The sequence below is a fragment of the Telmatherina bonti genome (genome assembly GCF_933228915.1).
Source record: "Telmatherina bonti genome assembly, chromosome: 7".
Lineage (NCBI taxonomy): Eukaryota > Metazoa > Chordata > Actinopteri > Atheriniformes > Telmatherinidae > Telmatherina > Telmatherina bonti.
The window spans coordinates 36,382,204-36,403,176 of record NC_136625.1 but is presented as its reverse complement, the minus strand read 5'-3'; the positions used below and the strand labels follow the sequence as shown (position 1 = coordinate 36,403,176).

Sequence of the window (20,973 nt, the reverse complement as noted above, 5' to 3'; positions counted from 1 at the left end):
GATTTGGGTCGCTTTAAGCAAAACAACAATTATAACATGTTAAAAATGTAAAAAAGTTATTGTGCTATTGCTTAACTTGTGTAACCATGAAAAAAATCCATTAACATCTCTGTGATGTTGCCATTCCGTCCATACACAAGGCTGTCCCAGGTGCAGAGAACAAGGATTCATCAGCTGTACATTGTGAAATAGTAGTTCTGGGAACATGACGTGACTTTCATACATGGATTGGTGAGAGTTCAGTCTTTAAACGCATCATGAATCTTTGGATGCACCAGACTGGACTTGATAAAGAGGTTCAACTCTTCCAACATGAGGACGGGATTTAGCCAAATGTTAACGCAACACTAGACAGAGATTAATGTTTTTAAACAATCCGTACGTTTACATGGGAGTTTTAATTCCTCTTTAATTCCAAATAAAAGTTAATTCCGCTTTAAACTGGTAAAAAATGAGCATGTAAACACAAATTTCTATTCAGAAATAAACTTAACTCCCCCAAGAGGCTGCTTTATTCGCATTTTAATTCCGAACTATTTAATTCCTCTGTCATGTAAACCTTCATTCCGCTCCAAGTTAATTCCGGTCGTTCTGAGCATGCTCGTTACCTCGTCCTGTCCCGATGACGCGCGTTGTTTTACCTCCCGTGTTCGGTGGTCTATCTTTCTTCTCCTTCTCAGTTGCTGCAGAAAGTGAAGTAGTATGCTCGTGTTGAGCTGCTACTTCACATTTATAATGAAAATATCAGTGAAACTGGTACTTATTATGTAGTTTTTACAAGTTACAACTGAAAAGACGAGAAGCAGGGAGCCAACTTTGTTTATTTCCAGTATACGTCATACGTCACGTCACCCTCTGTCCAATCAGAACCCTTCCCAACCCGCCGCTCTAAAGAGGAATTAAGTGAGGACGTGTTTCATGTAAACCTTCATTTGGAATAATTATTTTGAGTAAACTCGTAGGAGAATACGTTAATTCCAAATTATTTAATTCTGAATTAAAAAACATCATGTTACCGTACTCACTGCTAATGTGCAGCACAATCAAAGCTAATCACTTTTAGCCAGGTAGTGTAAACTACGAACACATGACAGAAACACAGGCAACAAAATAAAGAAAAAACATTTCCCACCTCTCACACATGTCAAAGATGAAGAGGCAGAAGGAGCCGAAGACAATGGGTCCAACCTGCTTCCAGTAGACTGAAAACCGGTTCCTCTCCGTTTGATCCTGAAAGACCGATATAATGAAACAAAATAGACTTTAATAAAGTACAAAGTACACATAATACATCTACGGCTCCCAGACCTCGGATTTTCTAATCCCTGCGTCAGCTGATCTACACAGGTTTATGCAGCTCTTATTATAAAAAGGGGGAATATTTCAGCTTTTTTTTTTTTACCAGTGACAACACTAGAGCTACTAACCCTGATAACTTAAGTGCCCACAGGAGTATTACAGTGAAGCGGATGCTCTTTATAAATAATTGAGAGTAAACTAACAAGATGACTACATCTGTGCAGTATATAGCTAATGCAGACAGGCTGCAGGTGGTAAATGATCGTTTTCTGTCCATGTCTGAAGCATCGCTTCACATGCAGTACAGCTGGCTGATGAAACGTCAGGAGCTGCAAACAAGAGTGTGGAAATCTTAGGCAGTGAGCCGAGAGGATCCTCAGACACAAGCAGCCGTTGGTCCAGCAAAAGAGCTTTAAGTAGGACTACTAAGCACAAGTTGGTGGCGACATACTCACACCATGAGGCTACATCCACCATGATGCCAGTAAACGCTTTGTTCAACGATGAAACAAAAACGTTTTAGAAAAGCACCTCGTGGATCGTCCATTGTCTGAGATGTACGTTAGCATTTGAGAGGCTAACAGCTAGCTAAGCTTGGCTGGTGACTCGCTGGATTGAACCTCCTCAGTTGAATGGTAAATTCAGACAGGTAAAGTGTTTAAAGGGCTTGTGCAACATGTGTTTGTTGGGCAGTAAACAATCTTAGTATTACATAATTCAGGTTAAAAATGCTGATGCTGTTGTTAAAATTTGTATTTTTAAAAATTTTTTTAAAAAAACAAAAAAAACAGGACTTTTTGTGTAAAGAATGACTGAAAACAGGGTAGTCGACAGGATAAAGCCAGGTTTTTGTTTTTTTGTGATGTAGATGTAACTTGGTGCTCCTCTACGTCACCAAAAAATGAAAACCTCACCGCCCCCTCCCTCTAGATGCACAAAGGGCAGAACTTCGCCTTGCAGGCATAGAAACCATGCCCACAACACACAAACTACGCCCATACATGGATTTAAACTCATTATCTTACGTAGTTTTACTCGTTTCAATAATTCTTGCGTGTGTTTTTACACTTTCCACCCGTGTTCCATTTATGGATCTGTTCTCAAGTATAGTGAAGAAAAGGACACTGATGTTAACACTGAGAACAGTGAGCCGTTTAAAACCATCTGCACGAGTTAACAGAGCTTTAACATGATATATTTATTCTACAATATTATATTTCTATTCGTATTTTTCATCATATGGTTGTCATGTTATTTCTGTGGAGTTTTGACTCTGATAAATTTAAAAAAAAGTTGTATGAAGCACCATCCTAAGCAATGGCATAGAGTTTGAAAGTTTAGTGACGTGACAACCCCAAGAGCGAGTATATAATCCAGTAGGCTAGTATTTAGCCTCTCCAGTACATACACCTGCATTGCTGACATAACTAACACACTGCGTTTTAATGTAGATGCAACATCACCATAAAGACAGTTTCATGCTTTGACCGAAGCTTGTAAACAAATTAAATCCTCACGATGGCAAAATGGGCAAAAGCCATGCAAAGCAAAGCCTGGCAGCTAGCTGTGCATAGGAGTGATAATCATCCTGTCGAGGCAGACATGAAGCTTATCAAGTCTCCTGCGCCACAGCTTGGTGCAGAAAAAAAGAGGAAGTAATGATGGTCCCAATCCAGGCCAAATGACAGATGTCGGATAAGAACGACCTGTAATTTATTTATCAGATGAAAGCAACGTTCATAAAAGATTCCCTCTGCCCAGAACCAGTTTGTCAAAGAACTCTATTACCTGGATAAAAATGGCAACCACATGAGACTGGCCAAACCATTTGTCCACAAAAGTATCCAACAAAAGTACCCAAGTTCAAGTTTTTACCAAAGTGAGTGATAAAGTTCACATTTAGTCTATTCTTGTCTCTAAATTACACTGATGCAGAATAAACTGCACCAAGATGTTGTGTCTGGTCTCCAAGAGTGTGAATCAGAAACTAGGTCAAAACAGATGTTAGATTTCTGTGTCTGCTGTACAAAAGCAACAACCACAACTCAAAAGGACAGGCCAAATACCCTGAATGTAAGGCTCACAACTGACAAACTGGTAGAAATTCAGATGCAAAGCCTGTTTGCCAATAAATACATCCTGCTCCTTATAATCAGCTACATTTAATGTCCTATTTTATTTCATAAGGATGAAGACCTTATACAAATGAGTATATTGAACACACCCCATCTTAAAGCAAACTATCCAACCTACAAGGAGATTTCAAGGATCCAGACTGAGCCTACATATCCAGGCAGTTTGTGGGTCCAGTTAGTAGCAAACTACATTTTGTTATACGAAGTCAGGCTGGGTAAAATTTGAAAAGATGTAGAGCTTCATTCGCATACCTTTAAACAAACAACTGCTCTTGTTTCATCTGAAACTTAGGTAATCTTTCAGCTCAACACAATAAAAAGAGTCTTGCAGTGAAGCTGCCAAGTTTAGAAACACTGTTTGGATCTACAAGGCCGCGAGTGAGCTCACAGTTGGCAGGCAGGACTGCATGACATCCAAAGGATCAGGTTTAATGTTCCCTATGTTGATTACAAAAGACCCTAGAAAGTCATCCCCACACATTAATATTACTGCATAATAACTAGAATATTCACAAACACAGAAGGGCTCCGTTTGAGCAGACAAAATGTTCTGGTGGAGCCACAGAAGAAAGAAGTTTCCATTCAGAAAATGACTTTTTCAAACTTTTGTTGGTCCATTTAACCTCATAAATCGGTACGTCCATGTCTAACATCACCGCACACATGCTCCTGTGCATCTTTTATGTTGGTATGGTTGCTGGACGATCTGTCCAGTAGAGGGCATTGCAGAGTTTAGAGCAGGCGGTGGTCTGTGGGGACATTAAATATCACTGAATCATAGAATTTTAAAAGGAAGGACGGAGCCACCATGACGTCACCTGTAGATTTCTGAAAAGCTGAAATGAAGCTCATTGGGTGGTTCTCATGTACAATCCCATGTTAAAAAGACCAACTTCACATCAGAAATAAACATGTTTACAGCCTGGTACAAAAACCCATTTTCAGTTTAACAGGTCAGGTTTACCTTCATGACAACTGTGGGGGGAATGAATTTTTTTCTAACTCGCCCGTTTAAAAGTAATTTCATCTCGAAGTTCGGCATATTTAGGGGGCGTGTCCTTTTGATTGACAAGTACCCAATCTCCTGCTTCAAGTCAGAAGAACGTAGAACAACCGCGGTTTTTAGCCGGTTAACAATGTGACTTAGCTTTAGCCGCTTACCTCCATTAGCTGGTTAGCTCCTGTTATCTCCAGGTTAGCTCGGTTAGCTCTTAGCTACAGGCAGCTCGGAGTTCGCTTGATGTCAATCATCCGCCATGACGCTCACAGCCCCCCTCTCAGCTCCACCTCTTTGCCCATATTTGCATTTTCCAGGCGAGACGACAGGCATGCCCCTGCCAAGATGGCGATGGTAGGAACCGCCCACCGAGCTTCAATTCAGCTCTTCAGAAACCTAGGGGTGACATCACGGAGGCTCCGCCCATCTTTTATGTACAGTCTATGCATGGAAGTGTATGGGGAATTGCTCAGTTTTGTTGCCCCAAGTGGCGGAGGGGGGAACTGCAGTTTTTGGCACTTCCACATAGGCTTTACATTTAACCACACATGCAGACTGGTTGGGCAAACTACCATCCCTCCATCCAGGACCCCAAAGAGGGTACAGAGCTGGTCCAGCGTTCTACAACCAGGACAAAAACCACACTGGTCCTCGTCAATAATATCCTCAATATCCCCAATTGAGGAGGTCTTTGAGCTACTTCCTCCACCGATCACAACGCCCCGAGTCCAGGTCAGCAGCTCCCCATCCCCACTATACACAGTGTTGTACTGCTTCCCCCTCCTGAGTCATCGGATGGTGGACCAGAATCTCCTTGAAGCCGTCCAAAAGTTGTTCTCCATGGCCTCGCCGAACACCTTCCATGCACGAGTTTTTGCCTCGGCGACCGCTGAAGCTGCATCCCGCTTGGCATGCTGAAACCTATCAGCTGCCTCCAGAGTCCCACAGACCAAAAATATGACTTATTCTTCAGCTTGACAGCATTCCACACCACCGAGTTCTGGGATTAGCGCCACAACAGGCACCAATGACCTTACGACCACAAGTCTTAATAGAGGCAGGGAACACAACCCACTTGGACTCAATGCCTCACTCGGGACATGGTTGAAGCTCTGCTAGAGGTGGGAGTTGATGCTCGTTCTGACAGGAGACTGTTCCCAGCAGACCGTCACAACACGTTTGGGCCTCCCAGATCTGACCAGCTTCTTCCCCCACCATCTGAGCCAACTCACCACCAGGTGGTGATCAGTTGACAATAGTCGTCTTTGGCCGCAGGTTATTCAGTGCTTGTCGCAAAGAGTTGGATAAATCTTTCCAATGAACACATGGCCAACGTCGAATGTACGATGAATAGAAGAGTTAAACCAAGTGTAGAAGTGCTCCCTGAAGAGCTGAGTAAATATGTGGGATAAATTAATTATTTGCAAAGCAGAAAGGACTTTACTTTGCTTCTATATTTAGTTATGTTGGCATCAAGAAACAGAAATGAATAAAACCTTAAGGCCCGTATAAATAGCGTTTATGTGAATTTACACATTTAATATTCATACCAAGAAGATCGATACTCATGACATCCCTTGTTCCAACATACTTGTATCATATTAGATGGATCTCCCCAACAACTTCTCAAGTTCTGCATAAACCTGTTAATGATCAGAGGAACATGTAAATCCTGCAGATCTGAACCAGAACTGGACATATCTGAGACATGCATCCACACAACCACGGTAAAAAGAGAGAATTGAGAGCTGCAGGGACTCTCTAAAGGAGTTTGACAAGACTTCCAGCAACTAACGGTGTGTGCAGACCAAAGACGTTTTGAGCGTCAAGAGCGGCAGGTTTCCATGTAAAGTCTAAAAAAAAGTCGTTTTGGGCGTCGGTGTCGGCGTTCCAAACGGAACCGAAAATTTAAGAAGTTTTTAAGCTCGACGCGAGTTCCGCGCGGAATGCGCGTCAAAAGCCAGAGATGGACAAAGCTGAACTTTGGCCGCTCGATGCGGGGCGTCAACCAATCAGCTCACAGCTCCTGGAGGATTCCTGTGGTGAATCCAGACACGGGGCTGAGATGCGATTACTCCGTGTTATTTAGGATAACCATTCCTTGCTAAAAAACTGAATGTTACTGATTTGGCAACGTAGCAGGATACGTTGCCTAGCAACGCTTTGTCTGGGGGCGGCGGCGGCGGCTCTCTGCTGAATGCGGCTCTTGTTGCATTAAACACTGACTATCACCGCCCTAAGACAACGTCCTCTAGCTTTATTTATCAAATAAAACCATGTCATCTGTCTACTGAATCCGCCATCATTCAAACTGACCGGAAGGAAAGCACCGCCTCCTCTCTTTTCCGCCGCGTTTGCCGCTCGCTCAAGACACACAAGCGGCAGAAGCGGTTGGAGCGGTTGGAGCGTTGGGAGCGTTTTGGGCGTCGGACACAAAAGTGGCAGTTTAGTGACCAGCGTTGAGCATTCAGCGTTTTGAGCATTTTCGACGCTCAAAACGCGTTTGGTCTGAACACACCGTAAGTGATAATGCTGGACAAACCACGTCTGCAACTGTCAGTCAATCTAGAAAACTGGTAGTGCTGATTTCAGATGCTTCTAACGTAGTTTGTGAGGCAACAGTTCAAGTTGTTGAACAAAGAGACATAACTTGAATTTCAACAGAACGGATCTTTAAATGCTGTCATGGACTGGCAGCCCGTCCAGGGTGTACCCTGGTTCTCGCCTGATGATTGCTGGGATAGGCTCCAGCTTCCCACAAACCTGAACTAAAATTATGGATTTATGAATCATCTTTAAATGAAACTTTATACAGTACCATGAGATGTTCCCCACAGAAGATGATCCAGAAGGAGAGCAGCATGGAGTAAAAGATGCCCTGTCTGATGTCCCCAAAAAGCAGCATCCAGGTCCAGTTGAAGCCAACAGAGAACCACTCCACTGGGATGTTGATGAACGTCATGGAGATTCCCAAAGCAAAGATTACTCTGAGAGAGAGAAAACTACGGTTAACACCAATTTCACCTACAGGAATGTAAGACTACATCTTTTCCACTGATATCGACCATGTTGGACTCTGATTCACACACACAGTGTGTACGCTCTGGAGGGGTCTATATTTTGGTACTATTGAATGGAAACCATCATGCTTCCAGTTCTTCACAGTTTGTGGACGTTACATAGAAGAAAGTTTCAGCTTAACCTTCTTTTTGTTGCTGCGTTGTGAAAATGTCACATAACCTAATCATGGTTGCGTGACAACAGATCCAAGGACATCTCCGTCCATACAGGCTGAGTCATCCGTGAGCCACGAGACTGGGAGAAATTAATCTCTTCACTTAAGGTCATAAAACCACAAAACAAAAGGAAGGATGGAGTAAAATCAGAAACAGAAGCAAACTTCTAGCGATCAGGTATCAGGAGCGTCCTTCTCATCCACAACAGGTTCTCCACAGTCTGACTTGCTCGTCAACTTCAACATGATTTTTAAGTTACCAGATATTTTGTGAGTGGATTAGTGGGTATGCGCCATCTTGTTACTGGTTATAGCCTTCATGTGTGAGATGACAGGGATGTTTTCCTTCTGGGCCATGTGAATGAGGACTCAACAATTGTTTTTTAATTAATTAAAAAAAAAAATAAATAAATAAATAATAAAATCGGCATTTAAAACGTTGCAATTATCAAATCTCAGAGGACGATTCATTTCCATGTCACACATCGCCTGATCCAGGTTTCAAACCTGCAGCTTCCATGGCATTATAAACTCATTCCTTCAGTCCATTTCCTGTTGTCAAACGGTTTCTTCTCCAACCTTCATCATAAATTAATTTTCCACAAGTGGCTGAAACAGTGAGACAAAAACACAGAAGACAGAAAGCAGTCTGACTTCTGGAATGTCCCGATGAGGGGCTCTGAATATTTGTTTTTAACATGGGAGTCCATGGAGTTTTTCTCTGTTTTGGAGCCCCTAGTGGATGAAGGGGGAACTGCAGTTTTATGCACTTCTGCATAGGCTTCACTTTTAACCTCGGGAGGTTGCTGCTTGGTTACTGCACACCAATGATCCTCATATATGAAATATTTATTTGATTTTTTAATTGGGTATTCCACATTATTTCATTTATCAGCTAACATGTTGCCCTGCGATGGACTGGCGAGCTGTCCAGGGTGTACCCTGCCTGTCGCCCAAAGCCGGCTGGGATAGGCTCCAGCTTCCCCGCGACCCTGAATTGGAATAAGTGGTTCAGAAAATGAATGAATGAATGAATGAATGAATGAGTTCAATTAGTTCAAGTTAGTATTTGCTCGGATTTGTCTATCAACAATGTGCAAATCACTGTGGGTAAAATAAGTAACTAAAGTATCTCTGCAGTAAAGTTCTGCAGAGATAACATGAACCGTGTGTGTGGTTCTAAAGCAACCAGTGAGATTAGCGAGAGACACTATGAAAAGGATTTAATGACAGGACTTGTGTCGACATTCCATCTGGATTAGCTGATGCCCAACCAGGACATCCAACTTAACCCTTAAAGTTCTTTTTTTGCTACTTTCTGTTTCACCTGATTTTTGCAGGAATCTATATGTGTAGATTTTTGACGCTTTAATCCTGCATCAGTAACATCCACATGTTTTTCAGGAGAAAAAATTTAAGCATTGAAACACAACAGGAATGATATCCATATTAACACTTTTTTAAAAATTATTAACCTGCTGTCCTCATAAAACCAACTTTGCAGCTTTACAAACGTCTTTTTGGTCTTTACTCCAGACATAGATGAAGATTATTTTCATTCTTTTCAGATACAGACTGAATCTCCTTCTCACTTGTTAAACTTTAGCTGCTCCAGCTCGAACATTTAAGCTCTCTGATTGGTGGAACATTTGACAGGAAGTGGTTTTATCGTTATTTCGGAGTTAAAGTAGAGCTCTTTTAGAAACACAGTCGTGAAAGTTCCCTTTTTAATATAATAAAATTGTGATAAATAATTATATCATCATGGATCATTGTGGATTTACCATATAGAGTCTCTAAATTAAAACATTTTGTTTCTGGATGTTAAACTGCCTGGATGGGATAGAAATGCTGGAAAACATATAAAACTTCTGTGAATCATGTAAAGGGTAAGGTATTGATCACAATTTACCCCACAGAGTGACACACAACCGGTCCTGAGAAGTAGTCGTCTGTATAAGCGATAACCTTCCGTGTCACCGGTGTTTAAAGGCTTAAAATTATTAGCTACATTAAAGCTTTCTTCTGCTATGACATCAGTCCTATTATCATTCCTGAGCAGTTCCCATCTGTTTGTGATTTTAAAGGAAGAAAAACAAAAACACACAAACACTACGTTATTCCTTTCACGTCACACAAAGGTGTGTTTTTCTGTAATTCAGAGATATTATCCCGAGACATTTTGCCACCAGAGATTCCCCCGTCACATCTAAGTTTGAAGAAGTCTGAGGTTTCCCATTCTGACACCTCTGTGGACGAGCATGACAGGAGACTTGGGTTAAGCTTTTACAGCATGAAAAAATCATCCTCTGCCCACAAATAGGGTACTGGACGCACTTTCTGAGAGCCTGCAGGTCATCTGGGAATAAGATCTTTGAGCCGGAAAGGACAGACAGAAGGAAAGAGACGTCAATGCTGCGAGGGTGTGTGAGTGTATGTGCAGTGCGTTTGGTGTGTTTCTCTTCCAAATGTGTGTGTGTGTAAGATGTGTGTGTGTGTGTGTTGAGTGCTAGCTTGCAGATTTTGTAGCGCATTTCACGCTTGGCCAGGCGCTTCCTGTGGCGCAGATCGCTGCCTCTTACTGATCCATCTTCCCAGCACGGCAGGAGGTTACACAAACACGGGGCTCTGAGCAAAGCCTCGGCTTTTCACATGGTGGCATTTATACTACTTGTTCCGGGCACAAGCTCTTACGTTTATATAAGCAATTATACCCACATCTGACAAGATTTCTTTTACTTTCCTGGATAAAAAAAAACTATGCAGGATGTCTGGAAAGTGATGGTCTCATTCATGTTATTTAAAATTTTAAAACCGTCACATTTTTTTCCCCAGATTTGTTTGCCAACATCAGTTTTAGTTGTTGAATGTCCTGCATGACATTCCTCCAAAAATGCTTGTTAAAACAACATCCTCTGACCTGCACTGCACACAATAAGCATGACCTACTTGTACATTTCATCCATACTTAATGTGTGCAAGCTCCCATGTACTGAGCAGTCACTGCAGCTTATCAAACTATTACTCTTAGTCCTGTACGTAAAACTCTTCTTCACAAGGCTTTTTTTTTCGGACTCCTATCAGAATAACGTACCAACATAATGAATTATATCTTCAAAAAACAAGGACTGTATTTATAATCCTGGTCTAAAATAAAAGTTGAGATATGCAAATACAACTGGGACAAAGTGGAAAACGTAGAGGAATAACAGGTCCTCAATGAAAACCAAATTACTTTCATTGAGAAGAGTAAAGAAGTCTTACAAATGAGTAAAGTTGCCTATGAATGAGCAAAGTAGCCCTAGGAATGAGCGAAGTAGTCGTAGCAATGATTGAAGTAGTCCTTGGAATGAGTGAAGTACTCCTAGGAATGAGCGAAGTAGTCCTAGGAATGAGCGGAGTAGTCCTAGGAATGAGCGAAGTAGTCCTAGGAATGAGTAATATAGTCTGAGGAATGAGCGAAGTAGTCCTAGGAATGAGCAATATAGTCTGAGGAATGAGCGAAGTAGTCCTAGGAATGAGTAATATAGTCTGAGGAATGAGCGAAGTAGTCCTAGGAATGAGTAATATAGTCTGAGGAATGAGCGAAGTAGTCCTAGGAATGAGCGAAGTAGTCCTAGGAATGAGTAATATAGTCTGAGGAATGAGCGAAGTAGTCCTAGGAATGAGCAATATAGTCTGAGGAATGAGCGAAGTAGTCCTAGGAATGAGCAATATAGTCTGAGGAATGAGCGAAGTAGTCCTAGGAATGAGTAATATAGTCTGAGGAATGAGCGAAGTAGTCCTAGGAATGAGCGAAGTAGTCCTAGGAATGAGTAATATAGTCTGAGGAATGAGCGAAGTAGTCCTAGGAATGAGCAAAGTAGTCCTAGGAATGAGTAATATAGTCTGAGGAATGAGCGAAGTAGTCCAAGGAATCAGTGGGGAAAAATTTCAGAAATGAGTAAATTGGTCTTACATTGAGTACATTGTAATGCTAGGATTACTACTTGGTAGTTTGCACAACTGTTGCATCCCATGCGACCTCTTGCACATCGGACTGGTGTCATGAAGAGGTTAAACAGTCATTCTAACTTGAATGTGTTCCTCTGTATCACTGAACCACCAGTACTGTAAAGCTAAACTTTAGTTGTTGGATCATTTAAAGACAAACCGGAATTATGGTGGAAACACTTAAAGTGCTTCAATGTGCGAATTGGAGTCATTCGAGCATTGTGGTCCCCTTACTTCTCCAGCAGGACAGGAGGTCGGCTCATGAGGGTGATGCGTCTCCAATACCAGATCATGATGATGAGGATGCTGGGTGTGAGGAAGGTCTTCATGGCAAACCAAACCTTGGTGAAGCCCCCGTTCTGATGGATGCTCTTGAGCGAAAGGGGAACATCGCTGTCAGCCGTGCAGGTTATTTTATAACAATCAACAACACATAGAATCTCGGTCAAGCTTTCCATTCCTGCACATCAACACTTAACTGAAAACAACTTACAACAAGACGAAGATCCTTCACTTGTCCAATTCCCATGTTAAACTTCTTGCGCTCATTGACAGGTAGCCGGATGTTGAGAAGGTAGTACTTATGGGCCACGCTCCCCACCTCCATGAACGGCAGCGGGTCACATTCATAGTACCGACCCTCATTCTCCGGGATCTAATAAACACACAGTGAAAGGTTAAAATGTAAAACTTAAAAAAGACACGATTTGTCAATCTCATTTGGTTTTTAAACACATATACAAAGTAGAAGTTCAACCCTTTTAATCCCAGTCAACATCCAGACATCTTTTCATGGACAGCCTCAGTTATCAGGTTCTGAGGCTAAATTTATCAATAGAAACAGCACCATGAAGGCCAACCTAAATAAAACTCCTCCCTGGACATTACCATCAATTTAAGCTCTCTGATTGGTGGAAATTAGTAAAACTTCAAAATCTATAAGACTTTTCATGTGATTTTATACATTCATATCAGGCCTCTTCAAATGGCAGCCCAGAACCAACTTCTATGTGGCCCAGCTTTTGTGAAAAAATAAAAGATATTAGTCAAGAACCTTCAGTCATTCCTACACTGATGAAGTGGCCTACAATCCTACAATTGTGCAGACCATGAATGCAACACTTGGTTGCCTAGCAACATCAACCCCAGCGCGTGTTTTGTTCAGAGTAGTGCTAGCAAGCATCTCTGTCCCAAAACGCAAAAGTGACAATAAAACCGCAGATTTAAACCCCCCACCCCACCCCCACCCCCACCCCACCCCCCTCGGGACTGATAAGTATTTGTTTATTTTGCCGTCACATTGGAGCGCCAAACTGATGTGTTTATTATGCGATGAGTGTGTGACGGTTTAAAGATAAAATGTGAGGAGGCATCGCATCGAGAAGTTTAGTTGGATATAACCTTTTTATGTTAAAAGTTAGGAGAAAAATAGGCTCTGACTGGAATTTTCATTATTTTAATTTTGTGAATTTGCCCTTGTCATGTGGGACTGAATTTAAAATAGAAAAATTAATAAACTACTTATTTTTCAAAATGTAAATGTGTCTTTTTTATTTATTTTTACTGATTTATTTTCCCTTACTTTATTTACTGACTGATCATTTTTTATTTGAAAATCTGACCCATTGAATATCTAATAGAGTAGCCCTAATTTATAGTGTGGAACATGGATTAATGCAGAATAATCATGATTATTTCTCTGACAATAAGCATACAAAGACAATATCTAATGTTGACATCCCTCTTTATGACGACGATATGGTGCGGCACCTTCATCACTGCTGGCGAAGCTCCAATTTCCTCTCTATCATACCTGGATAAGATGTTGAGAGTCCTTAATATGAGGTAGGGGCTCGTCTATGATGTGGAGTGAGCACTTTACCTTTCTTTGGTTGAGAAGAACCTCAGATGTAGAGGAGCTCATTTTCACCTCCACTCATGACGAAATATCTCTTAAAAAAATGTCTTTTTTCATTTTACATTTGTATTTTAAACTAATAACTTAAAAAAATAAGAGAAAACTGTCTAGGGGGGTCTACAGCGTTGTAAGTGCCTCGCTGCACACGACTGAAAAGCAATCTAATCTTTCTTCTTGATACAAACGTTTTTGGCAACCATTTAAATTCTCTTTAGAGAATCGGAGGCTGAATATCATTCATCATCAGTGAAACATCTGCAAGTCTGAGACGGAGCGGAGTGGTTGCAACAAGCTCAGACATGTCTCATAACAGCACGAGAAAAGTGGGCTGAACTCTTAAGGCTTTTTTCTTTTACATAAATAAGATTACACCAAAATGAAAAATTACTTTGGATGCCAACCAAAAGACTGCACTGTGTTACTCATGCTATGAAACTGAGGCAGGCTCAGGCTTGACATGATTTATGCTTTTCATTCCTGGTCAATGAACATCTACCCTTGATTAAAGATGAGTTACAGTAAATCTCAGCTTCTTTTCTCTACCTTAGCGGCGGTAAAGCTGCAGTTGAGCCTTCTCTGTTCGAAGGAATGAGCCATCTCTGTCCACTCGCTGACTGTGTCGTCTCTGTAGGCCAGCCTGACGTCAACGGTAGCCATGGCTCCATCCTCTGAGAGGGAGAGAGAGAATGAAGGAGAATGTCCATTTCAACATTAATATAAAACATGGTGAAGCATCACAGGCCAAAGACAGAGCGAACATAATCAAACATAACAATTTTTAAAAAAGGAGCCAAGTGTCGCCAACATATTCATGATCAGATATCTAGTTTGTTTTCAGGATTTTGGCTCATTCAAAGATGTACAGTTCCAAACCTCAAAGACGGTAACCTACAAGTTTTAGACGCTTCCCTGCTCCAACACACCATATGCAAATTAAACAGCTCTTCTCAACAACTTGTTGACAAGTTCTACACAACCATGTCAAACCCATAATCGGATTCAGGTGTGCCACTAGGGGAAAGCCTGCAGGAGAGTGGCCTTCTTGGGTTGATTCTGGGGCCGCACAACTATTGGGATTTTGATCATGATCACTTAGGTTAATTGGTTCCTCTAAATTGCCCCTAGGAATGAGTGTGAGTGGTTGTTTGTCTCTCTGTGTGGCCCTGCGATGGACTAGCGAGCTGTACAGGGTGTACCCTGCCTGTCGCCCAAAGCCAGCTGGGATAGGCTCCAGCTTCCCCGCGACCCTGAATTGGATTAAGCGGTTTAGAAAATGAATGAATGAATGAATGATCATGATCACCATTTTGGTGGCCACTGATCATCAACGATATTTACATCCAAAAGGCAGCTCTGGTGCTTGCGTCTTTGATCACACAACTCTCAACCAGTATTCTGCCACTCCGTTTTTTCCTGTTGCAGGTAACGAGAACTCCCCCCCCCCGGCTCCTCGTGGAGGATGTAACAAGCTTCAGACTGATGAGAGCAAGTCATGTGGAGGATAGAGTTGCCAGGTAGGTTGTTTACAAGTGGTGAGATAAAATACATATTTTTCCAACCACAATGAATAATCGTGATTAATAATCGTGATTACAATATTGCTCAAAATAATCATGATTATAATTTTGGTCATAATCTTGCAGCCATAGTTGATTCTGGACACGCCTGAGCTACTGGGAGCACGTAGATGCTCAACAATAGGGACTGAGAATGGAGCCTTAAGAAACTACGCAACATATCTGCTGATCTTGCCGACTGATAAAAAAGTTGCATAAGAGACTAGTAATGTCTTAAGTAGGATTCAAAGCCATTCAGAACCAGCCTAACTAAATGTTAACTGAAGCCTTGGCAACGTCACATAGTTTAAACAACTGTTTAATACAGAGTTAATACTCCTCCAAAAACACCATCTTGCAGGTAAAAACTACAGATTAAACATTATATTTCTTTTTTGCCTTTTTTTCTCCTATTTTTGTGGACAAGTGTTTAACTGATCAGGCGTTGGGTTCGCCTTCGTTGTGAATTCCTGCAGGAATATTTCCTCACTTAGAAGTTCTCGCCATCCCACGTCCAGCACAGACTGATATTTATCTGCTTCTGGTTTTGTGATTAAAGATTGGATAATGCATCCTAAATTTAACACCACCCACTCCCCTTCTTACTGTACATAGGTCTAACAACCACTAACAAATCTTATTTGTGCTTACACATAAAATGTACACAATCTTTACATTAGTTTCTATCGACTGTGAAGTACGGGGGTTTATTGGCATCTGAGACACAAGCTGGCAGGCACTTTCACATTGTTTCTGTTTGCGCTGCTTTAAACTAATTGGGGTCCGCTTCCATGGATCATACGATTAGTTTGGCGCAGCATGAACATACGTTTTCTGTACACATTGCATTGTTCTTCTTCATGCGTTATTGCTGTTGGCAGACATCGCTTTCTTTTTGGTCACTGAATGGTCCGTTTCCAATTGAACCAAAACACCTTTGGCTTTCACGCAGACCAGAGCTTTGCTTCTTTGGTAAAATCCCAAAACAGCACAGTTCATAGAAACTAATATGAAGATGATGTACATCAGGGCTATTCAACTTGGTCCTGCGAGTGCTGCAGCCCTAGAGGTTTTCAATGTATCCCTACTCCAACATACCTAACCCAAATTAATGGATCTAACAGCCAGTGAAGTTCTGCAGCCCTCGTGGGACCGAGTTGAATAGCCCTGATTTACATTTCATGTTGACATTTCTCAATCAGTTTATCTTCTACATATAGCATTTATACAAGACTGTCATCTAAAAGACCTGGTCCAACAGTCACATTCATAAAATGATCCCCAACAATTTATCCATTTACTTCTTACTTTCATTTGAGCCTTAACAGAGCTGGCCTTCAACATCCCAACCCAGCAAGTCCAACTAAAAGATCCAAAGCAATGCTTTCAAAGCTGCATCTTTAGATCACATTACAAAGCCAAGGGTTCTCTCCTCTAGCCCTCCAGAGTGCCTCTTGTACCGTTACGAAACCAGCAGTACTGAAGATAAAGAAACCCAGTGGCCTGTGCTGTAAGAAGGGGGGGGGGAAAAGAGAAAGAGAGCGAGCGAGAGAAAAGGGGAACCAGATGAGAGCTGGCAACCGACTGTCTCGGTAATGTCCACCACTCTGCCATTGGTCCAGCCTGACGCCCTCAAATGTCAGCTCACTTCATGCAAACATTCCACTCCAATCCAGCGACCATTGCCACGGTAACTCAGCCTTCTCAACAGCTGTGTTATTACTGGATACCAGCCAAGGAGTGTTTGAAGCCTGGGTGGAGTGGTTAATAAGGGCGATGCTCTTATCTGAGAAGGGCATTGTTAGACAGATAGGGTAGCCGAGGAAAGGATGCCTTTGTGTTCATTTGTCATGAAGTTACAGGAAAGAATCTACCTGTGATCATCACCCAGTGGTCTGGCCAAAGAAAGCCAGTTTAGCCAGTAAAAGGTGTTCTTTGTTAAAAATAAATTTAAAAAATTCAGAATTAAATAATTAGGAATTAACTTTTTCTCTTAGGAGTTTACATGGAGATAATTCTGAATGGGGGTTTACATGAAACATTCCCTTTTACTTAATTCCTCTTTAGAGCAGCGGTGAGTACGGTTACATGATGTTTTTTAATTCGAAACTAATCATTCAGAATTAAATCATTTGAAATTAGTGTATTCTCCCACGAGTTTACATGAAAATAATTATTCCGAATGAACGTGTACATGAAACACGTCCTCACTTAATTCCTCTTTAGAGCGGCGGGTTGGGAAGGGTTCGGATTGGACAGAGGGTGACGTGACGTATGACGTATACTGGAAATAAACAAAGTTGGCTCCCAGCTTCTCGTCTTTTCAGTCGTAACTTGCAAAAATTACATAATAAGTACCAGTTTCACCGCTATATTTATTATAAATATGAAGTAGCAGCTCAACACGAGCATACTACTTCACTTTCTGCAGCAACTGAGAAGGAGAAGAAAGACAGACCACCGAACACGGGAGGTAAAACAACGCGCGTCATCGGGACAGGACAAGGTAACGAGCATGCTCAGAACGACCGGAATTAACTTAGAGCGGGATGAAGGTTTAGATGACAGAGGAATTAAATAGTTCTGAATTAAAATGCGACTAAACCAGTCACATTGGAATTAGGTTTAATTTCTGATAGAAATTAGCATTAGAAATTAAGTGTTTACATGGTCGTTTTTCATCAGTTTCATCAGTTTAAAGTGGAATTAACTTTTATTCGTAATTAAACAGGAATTAAAACTTCCATGTAAACATACGGAATGTCTCTACATCTCATGGTGGCAGAAATATTAATTAATCTGATCAGAAACCTAAAAATGGATGCAGAGATTAAAGTTTGATGAAGTTATGCCATTTGAATAAAATCTAATAAAATCTAATAATAATAATAATAATAAGGTGACAAAAAGATAGAACCTTACAAAACTGATGAGTTATCGATTTGTTTGACTCACAGGAATAAATCTTTGGCTTTTTAATCAAAATACAATTAACACAAATGTACACGACCATAATTTATTCCAAAATCTTGCTGTTTATATATACACAACGGCTTTGAAGACAAACTACAGAAGTTCAGCATATTTTCTCAGTGAGGGCCAATTCAGTATCCATCTTCATCCTGTCTCTTCTCTTAAATCTCCCCAATAAAAGTCATTTTGATGTTGACTCTTCTCTCGCCTCTTAATCAGCCACTTCCTCTTTCATCCCCTGTGATACAACGGCTCCAGTGATGTGCATAACCAGCATCCGTGACTGTATGGGGGTTATGTCAGTCCAAATAGCATGAATAAAATCCACATCTGTGAATATTTATTAATACTTAACACCACACATACCAGCTGTGGATCTCCGGCCAGATGTCAAGGAACATACTGGATATTTAGGCTCATTGAAACAACAAGCCAATTTCCACATGTTAAAGGGGACAAAAATCACTTTTCTAATGTTTAGAATTGTGTCATGTGGCGTTTTAAGTCATGGACAGACAAAAAAACACTCCTATAAAGAAAAAAAAAAAAAAAAAAAACAACCTCAGGACTAATTAGTTTTTAGTGGACTTTGAAATTAAGTATCTAAACCATAGATCGTATATGAAAGATGGACGGAGCCTCCGGCGGTTAAAAGTGAAGCCTATGCATAAAACTGCAGTTCCCCCTTCATCCACTAGGGGTTTCAAAACAGAGCAAATCCCCATAGACTCCCATGTTAAAAAGACCAACTTCACAGCAGAAATAAACATGTTTACAGCAGGAATAAACATGTTTACAGCCTGGTTCAAAAATCCATTTTCGGTTTATAGGTCAGGTTTACCTTCATGACAACTGTGGGGGGAGTGAGTTTTTTTCTAACTCGCCCGTTTAAAAGTAATTTAATCTCAAATTCGGCAAATTTAGGGGCGTGTCCTTTTGACTGACAGGTACCCGATCTCCCGCTTCAAGTAAGAAGAACATAGAACAACCGCGGTTTTTAGCCGGTGACTTATCTTTAGCCCGCTTACCTCCGTTAGCTAGTTAGCTCATGTTATCTCCAGGTTAGCTCGGTTAGCTCTTAGCTACAGAAAGCTCAGAAACCATGATGCTCACAGCCCCCCTCTCAGCTCCATATCTTTGCCCATATTTGTATTTTCTGGCCAAGACGACACGCATGCCCCTGCCAAGATGGCGATGGTAAGAACCGCCCACAGAGCTTCAATTCAGCTCTTCAGAAATATAACGGTGACGTCACGGAGGCTCCGCCCATCTCTTTATATACAGTCTATAATCTAAACTGCTCGTTTTAAAATCTCCATTTTTATGATGTCATAAACTGTTACGTTCCTCCCTCTGCTCGTCTTCAATACCATCCATGTCTGTGGGGGTTTGATCGCCCCGCCCATCTTCATCCCTACAGGAAGCAGTTGGAGCTGTGGCCAGACAGGTGGAAGAGGCTTCTCTACATAAACTCCCAGAATCAGAGGGAAAAGGAACTACCTGGAACGAAGTGTTGTCAGAGCAGTGCTGTCAGGGGGGGGGGAGAGAGAGCAACTGCACTCAAACTATGAACCACGTTAACAAAACAGGGCTGGAATTTTTAATTGATATATGAAAGAACTGTTTCAGAGTGGGTATAAAGTGCATTTAATTTCCCCTTTAAACAGCATGGCTCTGTGTGAAGAGTCAAGATGAAACCTCCCCTCTAACTGGCACAGACTGAAAACGTTTTATGCATCAACAGAAAAATATGCAAATAAAACAATAAGATCTGCAGCAATGTGGTGGTGAAAATTCCTGTCTTAACTTTATTTTAAATAAAGCCTGCTGAGGAATGTGTCCATTTTTAGCAAGAACTAATATTTCTCAGGAGGAACATGAAATCTCTGTACTGTTTCCAAACAAATATAATTCTAAACAGAAAGATTAGAAATCAGTCTGTAGCATCTGGTAAGATGTTTGTGGCATGGCTGAATTGCTGATTTGTTTGTCAGACAACCAACCAAACAGCCAGCAAGTAAACACCTCAGAGCCTCCAAACACATTTCCTTTTAACCCAAGTAAACAATGCTGGTGAGAGAACCGTCTGACTATTTAGAAACAACTCTTATTTTTTCCTATCTTTGTGGTGCGGGGGTGTTTTCTTCTTTATGAAACACCTCATCACACCTCTGCTAATGAAAATTAGTTAAGATGGACTCCTATGGTTTATAAGCATTTTTCAATGTCAGAAACAGCTTTGATGTTCAAACTAAAGAAAAAACAAAAACAAACTTTCAACCATCATATTATACACTGCTCAAAAAAATAAGGGGAACACCCAAACAACACAATGTAACTCCAAGTCAACCACACTTCTGTGAAATGGAACTGTCCACTTAGGAAGCAACACTGATTGGTAATCAGTTCCACATGCTGTAGCAAGGCTGGTGGAAATTATAGGCAACTGGCAAGACCCATCCAATAAAGGAGTGGTTCTGCAGGTGGTGACCACAGACCACTTCTCAGTTCCGGTGCTTTCTGGCTGATGTTTTGGTCACTTTTGAATGCTGGCGGTGCTTTCACTCTAGTGCTAGCATGAGACGGAGTCTACAACCCACACAAGTGGCTCAGGTAGTGCAGCTCATCCAGGATGGCACATCAATGCCAGCTGTGGCAAGAAGGTTTGCTGTGTCTGTCAGCGTAGTGTCCAGAGCATGGAGGCGCCACCAGGAAACAGGCCAGTACATCAGGAGACGTGGAGGAGGCCGTGGGGGGGCGACAACCCAGCAGCAGGACCGCTACCTCCTTCTTTGTGCAAGGAACAGGAGGAACGCTGCCAGAGCCCTGCAGAATGAGCTCCAGCAGGCCACAAATGTGCATGTGTC

The 20,973-nt window shown here is 41.5% G+C and overlaps 1 protein-coding gene across 1 annotated transcript in view; it reads right to left on the bottom strand.

Annotated features, from left to right (window-relative positions):
• wls (Wnt ligand secretion mediator) overlaps window positions 1–20,973 on the bottom strand; it is a 48,460-nt gene that overhangs the window by 14,337 nt on the left and 13,150 nt on the right. Inside the window, exons 3-7 of the mRNA XM_079243090.1 lie at window positions 14,121–14,245; window positions 12,153–12,314; window positions 11,894–12,030; window positions 7,250–7,418; window positions 1,133–1,230 (exon numbers count right to left, since the gene is read on the bottom strand). Of these exons, the coding sequence (XP_079099216.1) occupies window positions 1,133–1,230; window positions 7,250–7,418; window positions 11,894–12,030; window positions 12,153–12,314; window positions 14,121–14,245 (691 nt within the window). The remainder of the gene's footprint in view (window positions 1–1,132; window positions 1,231–7,249; window positions 7,419–11,893; window positions 12,031–12,152; window positions 12,315–14,120; window positions 14,246–20,973) is intronic.